The sequence below is a fragment of the Uloborus diversus genome, chromosome 9 (genome assembly GCF_026930045.1).
Source record: "Uloborus diversus isolate 005 chromosome 9, Udiv.v.3.1, whole genome shotgun sequence".
In the NCBI taxonomy this organism is placed as follows: domain Eukaryota; kingdom Metazoa; phylum Arthropoda; class Arachnida; order Araneae; family Uloboridae; genus Uloborus; species Uloborus diversus.
The window spans coordinates 4,861,842-4,878,458 of record NC_072739.1 but is presented as its reverse complement, the minus strand read 5'-3'; the positions used below and the strand labels follow the sequence as shown (position 1 = coordinate 4,878,458).

Below are 16,617 nucleotides of genomic sequence, written 5' to 3'. Positions count from 1 at the left end.
CTTTAACTATCAAAATATCACTAAACAGGTTCGTTCAAATGTAGAAGAATAGAAGTAATTTTCACCCGTCATTCCTTGACAGGCCACTTTCTAGTTATTAAAAAAAATAATTTTTATGGCACTACTAACACTGAACACTGAACCAAAATACCCGCGGGCAAAAAGTTGAAGGGAACATTGCCAAACCGTAAATAGTGTTCATTAATTCTCTCTGGCGATCCAATTCTTAAAAATTTACGAAACCACTCATGATGTCTAGTCTGTTTTGACCAATCCCGTTAGTCATAACAAATGCTCCCTAGGAGCATTTGTTATGACTAACCTCCACAGAATTCCCTGGCTGTGCAAATGTACCACATAATTTGAATGTAAGGTTTACTACTCAAATTAAATATATATATTTGAAATTCTAGAGGATGTTTCGGACTATGGCTCGATTTCTTTTAGTAGTAATCTACTGTATTTTCAACACAGTAACCCCTCCAGAAAGAAAATGCATAACATAAAGCTTTCAATTTGCTGTTTTAATAATAGGATTTAAGGAGAAGAAAAAAATAAAATAAATCAGCAAGCTCTCATCAGCAAGAGGAAAGCAAACGAAAGGAAAGTACTGTGTTACTTTGTGTGATAACTTCAATGCTCACTAAGGATTTTTGTTCACCCTAACTAATTTTGTGAGCAAGATCGAGGATTCTGATAGCTTATGCGCCCTATTTTAAGTGTGTTTGATCATTGGTGCATCTGGTACAAATTATTCTTCACTTGGTTGAAATTATTAGCACAGACTGCTTTAAAAGTCAAAAAAAGCATTCATTCAGAGTAGAAAAGAAGCAAATAATTGCTAGTGATAAGCTTTTATTATGCCTACTGTGGTAAGATCAATAAATGTCATTTATCTCGAGCGAATCTCAATAGTTATAACTTTATTGAACTTGAATAAAATTTCATAAAAACTGTTTCACTTTAATTAAAAAAATGATATTTCTATGAACATTTAGAAAATATTATTCGACTAAAAATATTCTGCAAAAAGAAGTGAATTTCACTCATAGTAGTTGTAAAAGTTTATATAAAGACTTGAAATAATGTTTTTGCATATAGTCACGATGCAGATGTGTCTAAAATCTAATTTAGCTCCTCGCATTTGAAAAGAACTAAGCAGTCCTTAGATAGATATTTCAACACGTTTTTACGTACAAATTTACTCGGAGGGTTGAAAAAACATTGAATATTTTGTTGAATGACGATCTTAACTAGGGTATATTTTAGGGATAGGGCTTGTATTAGAACAAGAGTTTCTTAATTTCTTTGATATGTGGAACCCTTTTGGTGTCTAATTTTCATGGAACCTCTTGTGTTTTTTCGGTAGTATAAGTTAAATGTAGCATTCTAAAAGTGATTAGCTTGCAATAAAAGTAAAAATTATTTCCAATAACGCTTATTGTCCTCAAAAAGTAATTTCTAACGTTAACATTAGGCTTTACGTATGAAATTTGAATTCTCATCTCAGGTTTAGAATTATGTTTGTTTCGATGCTTATTTTTGTTGACTCAACACTTCATAACCAAGTTTCACACTATAACATATATCTGTAGATAGAAATGGTACAAGTTCCATTTAATCTCGCTTTAACAAAAGTTTCGTTCTCTGTACTAATATAATCAGAATGTCGTCCATTGAAAATAAAAGGCAAACAAATAATTCACAATTCCTTTTGATTATTTCTCTACTGTTCTATCTAAAATAATAATAATTTAAAGCTTTAATCAAAGCTCACTTTCATCAAACTTTTAAGTGCGTAATTTCAATTTTACAAAAATAATGCAAATTTCGCGGAACCCTTGAATTAGAATTCTAATTGCATTAGAAAAATCCAGAAAAATCATGCTACTGCTTATATTTGGATTAGGTCTTATTTTACGGTATATCTACTATGTTTATAAACTTGTTGATTTCCAGAGTGGTATCATTTTCTTTTTCGTTTGAAATTCGATGTTTACTGGCAGTGGGGGATATCAACTTCACTCCACTTCCCTCCAAAACACATGACCACTTCGATTTCTTTAGTCAGTTTAAGTCCAGGGGGGCAGGAGAGCAAGATTTGTTCCCCAAGGCGATAGAAGTCTTGTTGAGGTTCCACAATCACCACGGATCCAGAATCTTTAGCGAAAGGTCCGCAGCCAGAGATGCCTGAAGAGAAGAGAAAAGAAGAAAAAATTGACTCTCTGCACACCTATGGATCGAAAATGCACAGATGAAAAAGTTGAGGATTCTCCAAAGCATGACTCGGTGAGTCTTTTAATTTATCTGCTACTTATTTTACAGCGATTCATATTTTCAAGCGTGGTCGGATATGCTCATTTTGTGTAAAATCACTCTCTCCAAAAACAAAACAAAAAAAAGGAAAAATTAATTTGAACTTTGACGTCTTGAATTCAAATTATGTTTTTCGCAATCACGAGTGAGTGTGTTTATGTGTGTGTGGGGGGGGGGGTATGGGGTGTGTCTGAGTAGTTGTGTGTATGTGTGTTTATATGTGTGTATGTGTTTCTGTGTGTAGGTGTATGTGGGGTATGTGTGTGAGGGTAGTTGTGTGTGTGGGGGGGGGGGGTATGTGTATGTGTGGGTAGTTGTGTGTGTAGGTGTCTGTATGTATGCGTGTGTGTATTGTCTGTGTGTGTAGGTGTATGTGTGTGTAAGTGTATGTGTAAGTGTAGGCAAGTCAGTTGCTCAACCTGGAGACGGTTTTCGCTACAGGAGCAGCATCGTGATGCGGCCGGCCGGTCGACCGACCGTGGTGCTGCAGAGGGAGCAGGGGGGAAAATAAAATCATAGGAATTCAAAACTGTCAAATGAGAACAATAAGCAATCGTGATTGCTCTAAAAAAAAGATAGATTCATCTTTTTTTATAACTCATGTATTCCTTTTTGTAATGTGTTCGGTAAACGCGGGCTACTTTGGCCCTAGGGTTCTTCTTTGGCCCAAATGGAAAAAAAGATACAACGTCCTTTGTCAACCTTCAGGGTGCAATTATTTCAACATATTTTGGCTGATTCCACTAGAGAGCAACCGCAAGCACTGAATTATGCATACTAAGCAGTTCCATAAGCTCTGCTAAAGTAGCAGCACTAGTGGTTCTGCGTTTCTTGTGCTAACATATGCCTTCATTACCTCACAAACTTCTCTATGTAGAAGATGTTCTACATCAGCTAAGAGTTTTTTAAGTACCTATTTATGAGCACTTTTTAATACTCTATGCCATAGTATAATGGTACTTCTCACGTTGTCATCATTAAATTTAAAAAAAAAAAAAACCCTAAACAGAAATATTTCTAAAGCTAAAAATTACGACCAACTTCGGCCCAGCATAAAAACTTGAAAAAATCCACCGGATGGATTTGGAAAAGTAAAGAATAGCCAAAATTAAGACTATAAACAGGAAAAACAAAATAAACCTGGAATTCTCGGCAAAGAATAAGGAGAGAGGTTGCAGACTCAATTCATCAAAGCTCAGTTACATAGCTTTAATTGGAAGATGAAGAGGAATTAAAAGTTGCAGAAGGTTTAGAAAAAAGGCTTACCCAGTAGCATCTACTTACAAATATTGTTTTTTTTTTTTTTGGAAAGTTTATGGAATTTTTATTGCTGTAGACTCGAATGAGTTTAGGTTTTCAAAGATAGCCGTTCATGCGTGATAGCGTGGAACACACAAAAAAGTTTTGGAAGTGATCGAAAACTTAGAATCCCTTGTTTTAAGAATAGTGTTATCTTAATAAAGTAATTCAACCTCCAAAACTGATGAAAAGAGGTTTGTTCTCCGTCGGTAATTTTTGAGACAATAGCTAGGTATACACACACATTCAAAAAATAATTGTTATTAAAAAACAAAAAAAACGCGTAAAAACCAAAAAAGCTAAAAAGAAAAAAAATATAAGCTCAGTAGTTTAGAATGTTATTAAGTACAACTGAATAACTACCCCATTAAAATAGTTTTATGATCGATACACAACCAATTTTACGGGATTCCTTGATTGTTAAAAAAGGAATGGGCCCCGACTGCTGATCCTTCGATTCTGCTTTTGAATGTATGATGTGTCTTTGTGTGTATCGATTATAAAACTATTTCAATGGCGTAGTTATTCAGTAGTACTTAATAACATTCTAAACTACTGGGCTTATGTATGTATATATATATATATATATTAGCTTTTTGATTTTTACGCAGTTGGGGTTTTTATTTTTATTTAATATATTTTTTTATTTTACACTTTTTAGTTACTTTTTACTGACTTAGTGATGTTTATAAGACGGTAAATTTCGCAATATTGTCATTTTATTGAGAGTTTATATCGTGAGGATTATTATGCAACTTCCTGTGGTCAAAACTACTGATTATTAGTTAATCTAGAGACCTAACTCGGCTTAAAGCTACATATGCTTACATTTAGAAAAAACGCGCGAATTTAAGTCAACCACAGTTATATAAACAGCCTCGGAAACGACGTCAGTCAAATCTTTCTGGCAAAACTAAAAAAGCACGTCAAGAAAGTACACGTCGCGAAAACTCAGTCCTCTGAATACCGACAAAAACAAATGCAACATAACGGAGAGGAAAATTGAATTTGTAGACTTAGTAAACAAAAAATTCAGGCAGTGGAAACGCTACCTGCATTTGTCGCACGCAGTGTCTTCATCTTGATACGACAAAATGGCGACTTGTTGTTGATATGGTAAATTTTGATTACTGTTATGTGTTTAGTGACACTCCCAAGGTTAAGACAAATCGATTGGCGTAAGAATTATTAAAATTGGCCAAGGCATTTAGCCTCTATAACGCCACATAGGAACAAACTTACATACATAGACTCATAAACACATGACCCTCCTTTGCGTCGCGCACGCGCAGTCGGTTAGTAAGAATAATAATTTTCCTTAAAACAAATATGTGTGACTCAAACTTCTTGCAAAATGTATTTTTCTTTCAAATAAATATTTTTCTCCCTGAGAACACGTCTTTCTTTGGCTCTAGTTAGTTCTACAATGATTTTAAATACTAAAAACTTCTTTGGGCCAAAGTAACCCAAACGCAAGGGAACATTGGTCCAAATAAAAAGCACTAACGAAGGGTAAGAATACTTGGAAATAAACTGATCACTATTCAAAATTAAATTAAGAGATCTCCAGATGTGTAAAACAAGTTTCCACAGCTTGGAAATATGAATAGTAACAAAATAATTATAAGAAAAGAATGAGAAAAGTTCCAAAATCTGGGTCAAAGTAGCCCGCGTTTACGGTACTAGTACGAAAATACGGTTTTTTGTAGTTGGTACTATAATTTCTGTTTACTCAACACTTATTGGAAATACTCACAGGCTACACTTGGAACAGTCCACTTTCCGCCGACACCACAAATCGCCATAGCTGGTTGTGTGATTTGTCGGTTATCTTCGCATTTCAAAGTGAAATTTGACCCAAAGGAAACGGTATCCGAATCCACATTCTCCAATACGGGGTACACCAACTCGGGCATTAAGGATTGCAACTCATACACGGAACAGACGGGGACTGGAAAGAAATATATGGTACATACAAACAATACTCATGTAAACAACAAAGAAAAATAAATAAAATAACTAAAGCAGCAATCATCATACGTGAAATACACCGCCAGCTCAGTCATTTCCAGCCGAGGAGTGCAGTTTTGTGCTTATTAGCACTCATCAGTCCGGCATAGGAAAGTGACTGAGCTGGAGATGGAAAACCTCTTAAGGAAGCCAAGAGTGTGAAACAAACTGGTAGCTAATATAGAATTAGAAGACCAGTTGAACCGAACCATTGCTTCGGTCACTCGTCTGGACTGCTAATTCTATATTAGCTACCAGTTTGTTACGCACTCTTAGCCTCCTTAAGAGGTTTTCCATCTCCAGCTCAGTCACTTTCCTATGCCCTAACGAGGTACGGGGAGATATACCGTATCTCACGGTGAGCATGACCCACACATTAAGGGGTAAACACCCAGCTGAGCGGAAGCTCAGTATGGTGACCTTCCCCGGCGCAATAAGCACCAAGCCCGTCCGTAGCACAGACGACTATCGACCGCCGCACTCAGTCCCGCGGGGGGCCCGCTACGCGGACCCCCCGTGAGATGGAACCTAAGGCCCACGGCTAAGAGGTGGGGTGCGTGCGGAGAAAAGTCACTTTCCTATGCCGGGCTGATGAGTGCTAATAAGCACGAAACTGCACTCCTCGGCTGGAAATGACTGAGCTGGCGGTGTATTTCACGTATTTCTGCTTTAGCCCTGGCTAATGGGCGGTAATTTACTGAATACAGCAATCATCATATATATGTAGCTAGAAAGTCTCCCGTCAAGGTATGACGTTGGAAAGTTGCTTCTACTCTTCTACTTTCGAAGCCATTGCTTGTCTGGTGCTATTTTGATAGTTGACATTTTAACCCCAACTCCAGTGGATGAACCCTAAAATCCAGTAGATAGCGTTCATAGTTGACCATTTTTACGTTTCTTCATCACCCAAAAATGACAGTATTACCAGTAAAACAGTCCAGTTACTGGATCCAGTTCAGCTCTGTCAAAATAAAGCATTTCCCTGCATGTCAGATATTACCAAAAAATGTTATCAAATTATCACACCGTGGAGCGAGTTTCATTGTTGAAACACGCGGGTTACTCGATCATGGGCTATTATTTATATGAGGATAGCGGTAATGATCGAGTGACGCTGACGTCATTAACAATGAAACTCGCGTCACGACATGATATTTTTACAATATTTTTTGGTAATATTTGACATGCAGGGGAATGCTTTATTTTGACAGGGCTGAACTGGATCCAGTAACTTGACTGTTTCTCCTGACATGTCTCAGGCTTCTTCAGGGAACAAGTTTCCCATATCTGGCTGACGTTTCGCCTCGTGCTTTTTCAGAAGACAAACATTTACCATGTTTTTGGCTGACATTTTGTCTGAGATGACCTCAACCTACAAGCCCAGAAAGTATACTTTAAAAAAATAAATGATTGTAACTACAAGCACAGTTTGTGTTCAGTAATACTGAACAAATAAAAGTCTGTAAAACTACAATTTTAGTAAGTACGTTACGTACAATTAAAATAGTTGAAATATTTCCTTAACAAGTACATACATTTTACAGCTTTTTCCTTGTAAGTTTATCGCATAGAAAATATCAAATGATTGAAGTAATCTTTAGTGACTGCTTGTAGATTTCCTTTATTGCGCCAAACACCAATTCGTTATTTCAGTGGAAAACTGACCTGGTCTCAGACACCCTGAAATAACATGTTGTACATATTATCTAACGCGTCAATAATAATTAATTCATAAATTCAATGGAAAATTACCAACTCAAAATCATCCTGGAAAATATTATACTACAAGTATAAGGAATATAGGCAGAACCCGTGTGAAATCGGAAAGAGTCGGCGCAGAATGTTGCTATACAATGAAGTATTTGTTTGAAGGAAATAAATTTTCAGTACCGATTTAATCTCCAGTACATTGCTCGAATCCCGTTACAAAGAACAAACTTTTCAAGCATTTGAAGTTCGTTGTAGCAGGATTTCACTGTATCCCAAATAATGGCTGTTTTGTTGTCCGATAACAAGTTATGGCAAGTTATTGAAAAACTTTTCTCAAAACCAAAATATTTTCTTAAGAAATCAAAACATTGCAACTTTTCCAAAGAATTTCTTGACTCTTTTCGAAATTGTTGTTATGGGTGATTGTTTCGGAGTGCATCCGTGGTAGCGCTGGAGAGCTTTTCATCCCAAGAGCTTTCAATTCGGGGATAACATTGAATGGGTCAAAAAAAGAAAAAAAAATTATTAGTACAAGTGTGGTCGAACTACTTTTCACACCAAGGCAAGAAAAGTGTCACAACTCAAAATTTTGGGAAAACGACCAACTATTGATTTAAATTTAATTCTCTTTCTCGCCGTAAAACTCTCACAAAGTTAGCTTACATGACTGGTGCGCGGCGGCGTAGAAACGATGTATCAATAATGACACATGATTGAAAAGAAAAATTTTCGAGCTTAAAGCATGCATTATTCACTTAGACAGCAAAAACTACACTGAGAAAAATGAAGTTTCAAAAATGAGTACATTCATGTTTTAAATTTTCTTGAAACCTTTTATATTTCAAATATGAGTACGAGTTTTCTAACAGTACGCTGAATCATTTCATACTCAAAACGGAGTACATACATAACTCGGTTAATACTCAATTTGAAAATTTTTACATATTCAAAAATGAGCACAAACACCTCAAAAATGATCTTATGTTGGATTGAGTACTTGATAAGCGTTAGAATATTTCAAATTTGAATACGTACCACATAGTCGGAGCCAATTTGACTCGGCGATATTTTAAAATTTGAGTACTTTTTCGTCATTTTTGAAATTGTTGTTTTTAGAGTGTAACCACTAAGGTGGTTCAAAATAATGTAAAAAAAAAATATACTAGATAACAGGACACCACTCAATATTTTTAGACTTGTGGATAGTAATATACTAAAAGTAGTTTAGCTTCGTTTCAATTTAAAGAGAGTGCTCAACCGCTACCCCTTAAACTTCATCAGTATAGGGAGGGGTATTAAAAAAATACATTGAACTGAAAATCCAATGCTACATATTATAATTTTTACGAGTAATATGCATATACATTGCAATAAAATAATTATTTACAAAAACAGCTGGGTAAATTAAATGTTTCTAAATTTGTGGCATTTTCTATGCAACGGCTAACGTTAAATGAAGGGGTCATTGAGCACCCTCTTAAAATTTGAGTAAGAAGCTGAAAGTTTTACAGCATTATTCTATTAGTAAGTCTAAAAAAATAGAACCACCCTAGTAAACAGTGAACATCACATCATAACCTGTAGGTCATATTGTAATATTCGAGACTCAATCACTTAAAACAGCTATTGCGTGATACTTCGATTTTCTTCAAAGCCGTTTTCTTGGTTGGTTGTGTCACTTTCCCTGCCGAGGTGCGATATAAGGGGTCTAAGGACCTTTAAACTTCAAAATTTTCGATTCTCTGGAAAAAATATATGCTATGCACAGTTTAATTCTGAACAATTTGATACCTTATTTATTACTGTACGCCAAAAACTTTTCGAGTTATTGTAAAAATGCCTAAACTTTCCCCATAGAGATTTATGTTAACAGTAGCTGTTTAAGCCTCTTTTTCTCAGGTGCCGGTTTCTTCGGTTTTCTCGTTTTGCGCGCAGGATATCTCAGAAAGTTTCTTATATATATCCGTAAAACTTTTAATGTATGTCTATCTGGTTTATATTTATGACCTGAACCTAAATTTATTTATTTTTTTAAAATTATTTATTTATTTTTTTGAAATTTTGTAAGTTAATATCGAAAACTTCCAAAATTTTGGGTAAAAAATATTTATTTTTAAATAATAACTTTAAATTTTTAGTTGAAATTTAGGTTCAGATCGTTAAGATGTATCAGACAAACATGCATGAAAAGTTTTACGGTAATATATAACAAACTTTCTGAAATATCATGCGCGCAAAACGAGAAAACCGGAGAAATCGACACCTGAGAAAAAGAGGCTTAAACAGCTGCTGTTAACATAAATCTCTACGGGGAAAGTTTACGAATTTTTACAATAACTCGAAAAGTGTTTGGCGTATGGTAATAAATAAGGTATCAAATTGTTCAGAATAAAATTATGCATAACATATATTTTTTCCAGAAAATCAAAAATTCTGAAGATTAAAGGTCCTTAGACCCCTTAAAAATTTTTATAGAGTCAAAAGTTTGGCCACCTACGAACGCATGTTGGGGCTTCAGCAGACCATGTTCCATTTCTCAGGCATTCAAGGATCGCATTCCCTTTCAGCTGCTGAGGCGACACACAGTGGAAAGTAGCCTTGCTTCCTACTTTCTTACCGGCCGTTAAGAAGACAGTCAGATTGCCTCCTTCAATCAAATCTGGACACTCCAAATCTGAAATGAGAAAAAACGAAGTGATGCAGGGCAAGGGCGTTCATATGCAAAATTTTAAGGGGGGGGGGGCTCAGATATTTTCACCGTGGTTTAGCAGGATATTTTCCCCACAGAAACCGTTTTCAGTACAGATTAGAGTTATTAAAATTTGACATTTTTAATAACTTATTCGTTTATTGCTAGAGAAGAAATGTTTTTACATTTTTGCAATGAAAAAAGTACTAAAAGCAAGGAAGTTCTAATTTCAAAGGGGGAGGGTTTGAGCCTCCCCCTTGCCCCCTATATGGGCGCCCTCAATGCAGGGTGTACTAACCACTGAAGGAACATCCCCCCTCCATTCCCAGAAAATGAACAGTTCGTAATTTGTTTTTTAAAAATAATTTAGAAAGTTTATCTTTAATGAATCATCAATGGTAACTTTCCTCTTTAAAACTCCAAAAGTCTTCTAACGGAATTTTACAGCTGAAGTTCAAACTCCACCAATGCTTACTCTCATAATACTGTACCTCAGAGCCAGACTAACGTACATAATTCCAAAAATCGCCATTTTCATATTACTACGTAGAATCTTGTTTCGCATACAGTCAACACAACGTAATTCTATGGAAAAAAATCCTTTTATAGTTATTTACCAGCAAAAAAGAGCACGAGTCCCATCTTTTGTATGCACCAGACGAAATTTTAATTTTTTGCTTTCATGAAAAGTAGCAATATAATGTGACTTACTTTGCTCTGGCTTTGAGGTACAGAATAGAGAATGAAAAGCTGCTTGAAAAAATACTTTTAAATAGGAAAGAAAATATAGAAATTTATTGGCAAGCAGCAAGCCAAGACTAGTCTATCTGAATGAGGGTAAAAGGAAAAATGTGATGCTCTTGTTTCAGTCATTTCAATGCGACTGAGCTTAATTTAGAGGCTAACACACATCTGCAAAAGCTGACATCCCTGAAAGCTAATAGATGCGTCCATTTCCGCCTGTAAATCGAATATTTGCTTTTCCATCTCATTGATGCAGTGGTTACACAGTAGACATTGATAAGATCCTTGAATAAGACATTCAACACTAAGACGTTGATGAACAAATTTTACACTAACACGACTAGTACACAACTACCACAGGAAAACTATATGTTCTTCATCCTCATTTCGGCTTCCTCGCGTTTTCTTTTATTTTTTTTTTCGAGAATAATTTTAAAAGCTTTTCTTTGTAAAAAAAATAAAAGAGATAGAGAGAACGAAAGAAAGAAATAAAGTACCAAAGTTCTCTTTTTCTTTAAATTTCAATTCCCCCCCCCCCCCCTACCACGCCCAACCAGTCTCGTTGAAAGCCTTTTTTTTATTTTAAATAACTTGTCATTCAACATTTTGATACCTGATGTTGCTGAAATTTGAGTTTCAGTTTTCTAGAGTCCCAATAAATATTCATCTCATAATTTTCGCATTTTCTTACTTTATTTGATCACATTATATTATGTCAGAAGCCTGGTGTTTGGCTGAAACAGTGAGCTCTTCTAATTTAAAGTTATCAAAACTGGGCACTGATACTGACGATTTTTTTTACTTTCTTAATAAACCATTGGCTTTTACCTAAATCTGTTATGTTTACCTAAAACCATCTATCATGATTGTGTCTTTCGTAAATTGACAAAGTGTGTATAAGTAATCTTCTACAATCTACGGGTTAAGATGGGAAACATTTAAACCGGCAAAAATCTATAAAATAAAGAATGGTAGCTTACACTGTACCCTAGTCTTTCATGATTAAACGTGGAACACATAGGTATCTTCTTCTTCTAGCTAATCCTTACTGATCTGAAATCAGATCAGGTTCACGAGTCCATTCGCTCTCAATCTCTCCAACACCAGACCAGGTCTATCCAGTATGTCCTCATGCGACAAAGCAACACAACACAGCAGGTGCTCCGCAATGGCCTCACTTTCATTGTACGTCGTGCATCTCGAGAAAACCTTAAGTACCCTGGTAGTATTCTCGATGTTAAAAAGAAAGACTACATCCCAGAACATCTTAGACAACTGACCTTAGGAAAACCTGAACCACATTCCAAACAATGCCATTAAAATTTTTTCTGATGGTAGTTAAACTAATAACCTTGCAGTTAGGGGGCATATATATACAGACTCCTCATGCCAACTTGACTCTTTCTCATCGTAATCCCGATCACTGCTCCGTCTTCAGAAGTGAATTGATTGCAACAGACCTTGGACTAGAAGCTATTCTTTCTAAGGAGAATTACGGCGAATTATGGATCTTGTCTGACAGTCGTAATTCTCTCCACCAACTTACTAATTGGCTTCTTGTTGGCGACAAGACCATCAAATTAATCCTACTTAAATTGAAGCTCATGTTCATGTGCAATGGATACCCTCACATGTGAACATCCACCTGAACGAAATGGCCGATAATCTTGCTAAGAAGGGTTGCAGGATTCCAACAACTCCATCATTCATACTTACTTTTATGGAGCTATACTCCCGAGAAAAATCAAAAATCTTGGAGGAGTAGAAAACACCCCCCTCCCTCCCCCATGATTGGTACAAGGGATCAAAACCGGATTTGTCCCTTGGATTCCCGGGTAACAGACGTACCCGGACTGCTCTCTCAAGACTTGCTAGAGGTCACATCAAGTGCCTCACTTTCAACGAGGGCAAAAAATCTTTCGCCACCTGCACCAAGTGCCTAAGCCATCAGGCTTTTCCAATTCACATTTTAAATAGCATGGGACTCTCTAGGGAGGATCTCTTTAGCAATCCCATTTTGTTCGTCGACTTCCTTACAGTCAACAGGATAGTGGATCTTGCAGGATAAGCAACAACAACAGTATTTTAGAGACCTAAAGTGATCAGAAGCCAACCGATGCAAAGCTGTCTGGTCCTGCCGGTCCCCTCCAAAGTCCACAGCTCTGCCAGAGGCACGATGCCAAGGATGGAATGGCATATGTTTCCAGGAAATGTTAATAAGTGCCTTATTTTCGGAGAAATTTTCACGGAATGACAAAGGTTCAGCAGGACATTGCGGCAGGGATAAGTCCTTCTTATCCAGTCCATCTGCTACATCATTATACTTGAACACATAGGTATGAATCGGAGATGTAAAGACATAAAATGGACATAATTAGACAAATTGCTTAAGTCTTATGGGTTTGTAACCTAGTATAAAAGTACGCCATGTAGAGTTTAATTAAAGCTCGTACCTCGAAGTTATTTGTTACTCATTCTTGGTTAAGAAAATGTGTCAAAGCAAATGGCTTTGGAGGTTATGGGAGTCAACCTTCCGTAGTTTTGGGTGTTAATATATTGCCAATCGTAACGTGGTATTTCATATTCTGTTAAGGACCGCTGTGACAACTCTCCTTTTCCCCTCAGAGGGTAAATTCAGGTTGTGATAAAAGTGAAGATAGATGAATGGAACTTGTGTAAGTGGTAAAAGACCATCATTTGACTGGTTATGGTTGAAGAAACAAAATAGTCATCTACAAAACTTATATTGAATTGAAACTTTACTCTTTGGAAGAATTTAGCCTAAAAATATTGCAAATAAATTACTCTACAAACAAAGCTATAAGGGTTTGCGCTATCCAAACTGCATGACATAGTAAAGAATTTGCCATCAAGTACTAAATTACATTCTTGCAACCAGGTTTAAATAAAGAACATCTAACTTTTAATATGAAATTTAGAAAGACAATAGTTTTGAGTTTAAAATGAAGTCAACGTCAAGAGCATTAGTTTAAAAAGGAATTACAATTAAATAATTTCTATATAAAAAATTTTTATTTGAATATCATTGATTCTTTAAGAGATTTAATAAAATTTTTAATCGCGAATAAATGTTTATTGTTATTAACTGTAACAATGCAGTGCTACTTCCAAAGTATATTTAAAAACGTTACATAATTTATCTAAATGTTCAATACCGAAATAAAAAAAGGGAAAAGAATTACGTTTCGTCTAAAATTTAAAAATTCTTCATAAAATTTAGAAACAAGTTTTAAAAAAATTATGGAAAATCTACTAAGTCTCATGGTTTCAAATATTTTCAATAAACAGGTTAATTATTATATTTGCTCATCTAGTAAAAAGAAAGCATGACAACAGAATACTAACAAAAGCATGACAACAGAATACCAACAAATGAATTTCTTAAAAATAGTTAAAGAAATACCTATGCAATCAGGTGGCTCGGCAGACCAGTGGCCATTCGAATCGCACAGTAAAACGCTTGCTCCTCTCAGCTTTTGATTATCTTTTCTGCAATGAAAAGAGGCTCTGTCTTCCTCATAATGAACGAAATATTTTCCACTTCTTGAAAACAACGGGCAACTCTCTTTCGATTCTACAGGAGAAAAATTAACTTCTAAAAATATCATTTTTGCAAAATAATTTGCTTATTCAACTATACTTTTAAATACAATGGGGTTGTTTCCTTCAGTCAAAAGTAGTACTTTTAGTCACTGAAATTGATAGAATAAGCAAAAAAAAAAAAAAAAAAACATAGACCAAGAAAATATTTTCATTTTTCCCAACAGTTGTTTTTAGTTATTTTTTTTAAATGTCCGATTTTTCAAACAAGGCGTGGTCTTGATGACGTCACAAATGACGCATTTTAGCGCATCTTTCTACCACGGTTCCACGTTATGATAATCAGCAAGCGAATTTAAATTGCGCTCTACGCTTGCTATCAACGCATATCGTTGCCAATACACGTGAGTAAAGATGCGAATTAAATATTTTGGACCGTGAATGGCAACACTGAATGGCATTTCATCATTTGTGATGCATCGGGTAGAAACATGAATAATAAAAGCGCACCGATTTAAGTAATTTTTTAAAAATATTAAACTTAGTCAAATTATTTAAAAAATGGTCAGATCGTATGTTTTTAAGCATGTTCTTTCAAAAAAAAAAAAAAAAAAAAAACTTTTAAAATTTTGGAAACAACCTCATTCTGCCGTGAGCAGGTAAACGGTAGGTTCTGCAGAAATGAGTTTTAGAGTTATTTGAAGAAACCCGTTTTGGATTCCATTCAAACAATAAGAAAATGTTGGAATTTGACGTTTTTTTCGCGCTTTTTTTTCAGCAGAAACCAAATAACCAAGTTCGTGCAATGAAGCTAACGAAAAATAAATGACAAAATGCCAAAAAGTGGTCATTTTACAGATTCTGCCTTTTACCTGCCCCTTATGATAAAGTGTTGATTCATATTTTTTATGAAAATTTGGCTTCATAAGAAACTGCAGTCATGTGTCGGGGCTTCCAAATTTAGGGTACCTCTGTATTTTTTATTTATTCATTTATTTGTTTTCGACATCTACGGAGAATATCGGAACTAGTGCATTGAAGGATTGATGCTTTGTGTTGTGACCAGAAACTGTTGCTTGATTTGCAATGGGGTTGTTTCCTTCAGCCAAAAGTAGTACTTTTTGTCACTGAAATTGATAGAATAAGCAAAAAAATAACATGGACTCAGAAAGTACTTTCATTTTCCCAACAGTTATTTTTTAATGTCCGATTCTTTAAACAAGGCGTGGTCTTGATGACGTCACAAATGATGCACTATGGCGCAACTTTGTACCGCGTTTCCGCGTTGTGATAATTAAGAAGCGAATTAAATATTGCGCTCTACGCTTGCTATCGCCCATGTCGTTGCCAATACACATGAGTAAAGATGCGAATTAAATATTTTGGACCGTGAATGACAACACTAAGTGGCACTTCAGCATTTGTGATGTCATCGGCAGAAGCGTTAAACGATGAAAGAGCACCGATTTAAGTAATTTTTCAAAAACATTAAACTTAAAGAAATTATTTAAAAAATGGTCAGATTCTATGTTCTTAAGCATGCTCTTTCAGAAAAAAATACTTTTAAAATTTTGGAAACGACCCCATTGTGTAGGTTATAGGCCTGGTGAATTCCAGGAAAAAGGAGACATGACACTTGAATTTAAAAAAAAAATAATTTTCTGTCACTTGCCGTATACCATTCTCTTCAGAAATAAATGAGTTTCTTAAATCTTAACTTGTTTTTCCCGAATAGTTTGATGAATTTTAAAAAATCAAGTGTAAAATCAAATTTTCTCTTTGCGTTTCTACAGAGCAAAAAATCTCTTTTGTTACATACTGTAACTTCAATAAACTTGTTATCAGCATATAATATTTAGGTTAACTTTTATCTTTTGAATGTCTAGTTAAACTTTTTGGTACTCTTTTATTTTTTCAACTATGAAATAGGTCCATTACTAAGGTATCTATTTGATGTCCTTCCGTTACTAAAATACTACATCTCAGTTAGTTCACCAAGTACCTATTGGGTATAGAAACTAATGTTTTTTTTTTATGCAAAGCAGAATTATGTTCCTTGTCAAGGAGGCATAGTTAGAATTTTAACATAGGTATAATTTGTATGGTTTTTAATGGTAACGAAAGGACAAAAAAATGTGGTAATGGAAGGACATTTAACTATAAGCTGGTGCAGGCTAAACTTTTAGAATGCTAGTACAAAACAAACTATTGCATAAAGTTAGTAGGGTAAACCGACCAGTGGCTGAACACTTCCCAGTGAATGAACAAACTCGTAATATATTTTAAAA

General features: G+C 35.2%; 1 protein-coding gene across 1 annotated transcript in view; it reads right to left on the bottom strand.

Moving 5' to 3' along the window:
- Positions 1-1,737: 1,737 nt before the first annotated feature.
- LOC129229717 (sushi, von Willebrand factor type A, EGF and pentraxin domain-containing protein 1-like) overlaps positions 1,738-16,617 on the bottom strand; it is a 37,399-nt gene continuing 22,519 nt past the window's right edge. The window contains exons 6-9 of the mRNA XM_054864081.1: positions 14,193-14,363; positions 9,833-10,009; positions 5,372-5,566; positions 1,738-2,190 (exon numbers count right to left, since the gene is read on the bottom strand). Of these exons, the coding sequence (XP_054720056.1) occupies positions 1,997-2,190; positions 5,372-5,566; positions 9,833-10,009; positions 14,193-14,363 (737 nt within the window). The 3' untranslated portion in view covers positions 1,738-1,996. The remainder of the gene's footprint in view (positions 2,191-5,371; positions 5,567-9,832; positions 10,010-14,192; positions 14,364-16,617) is intronic.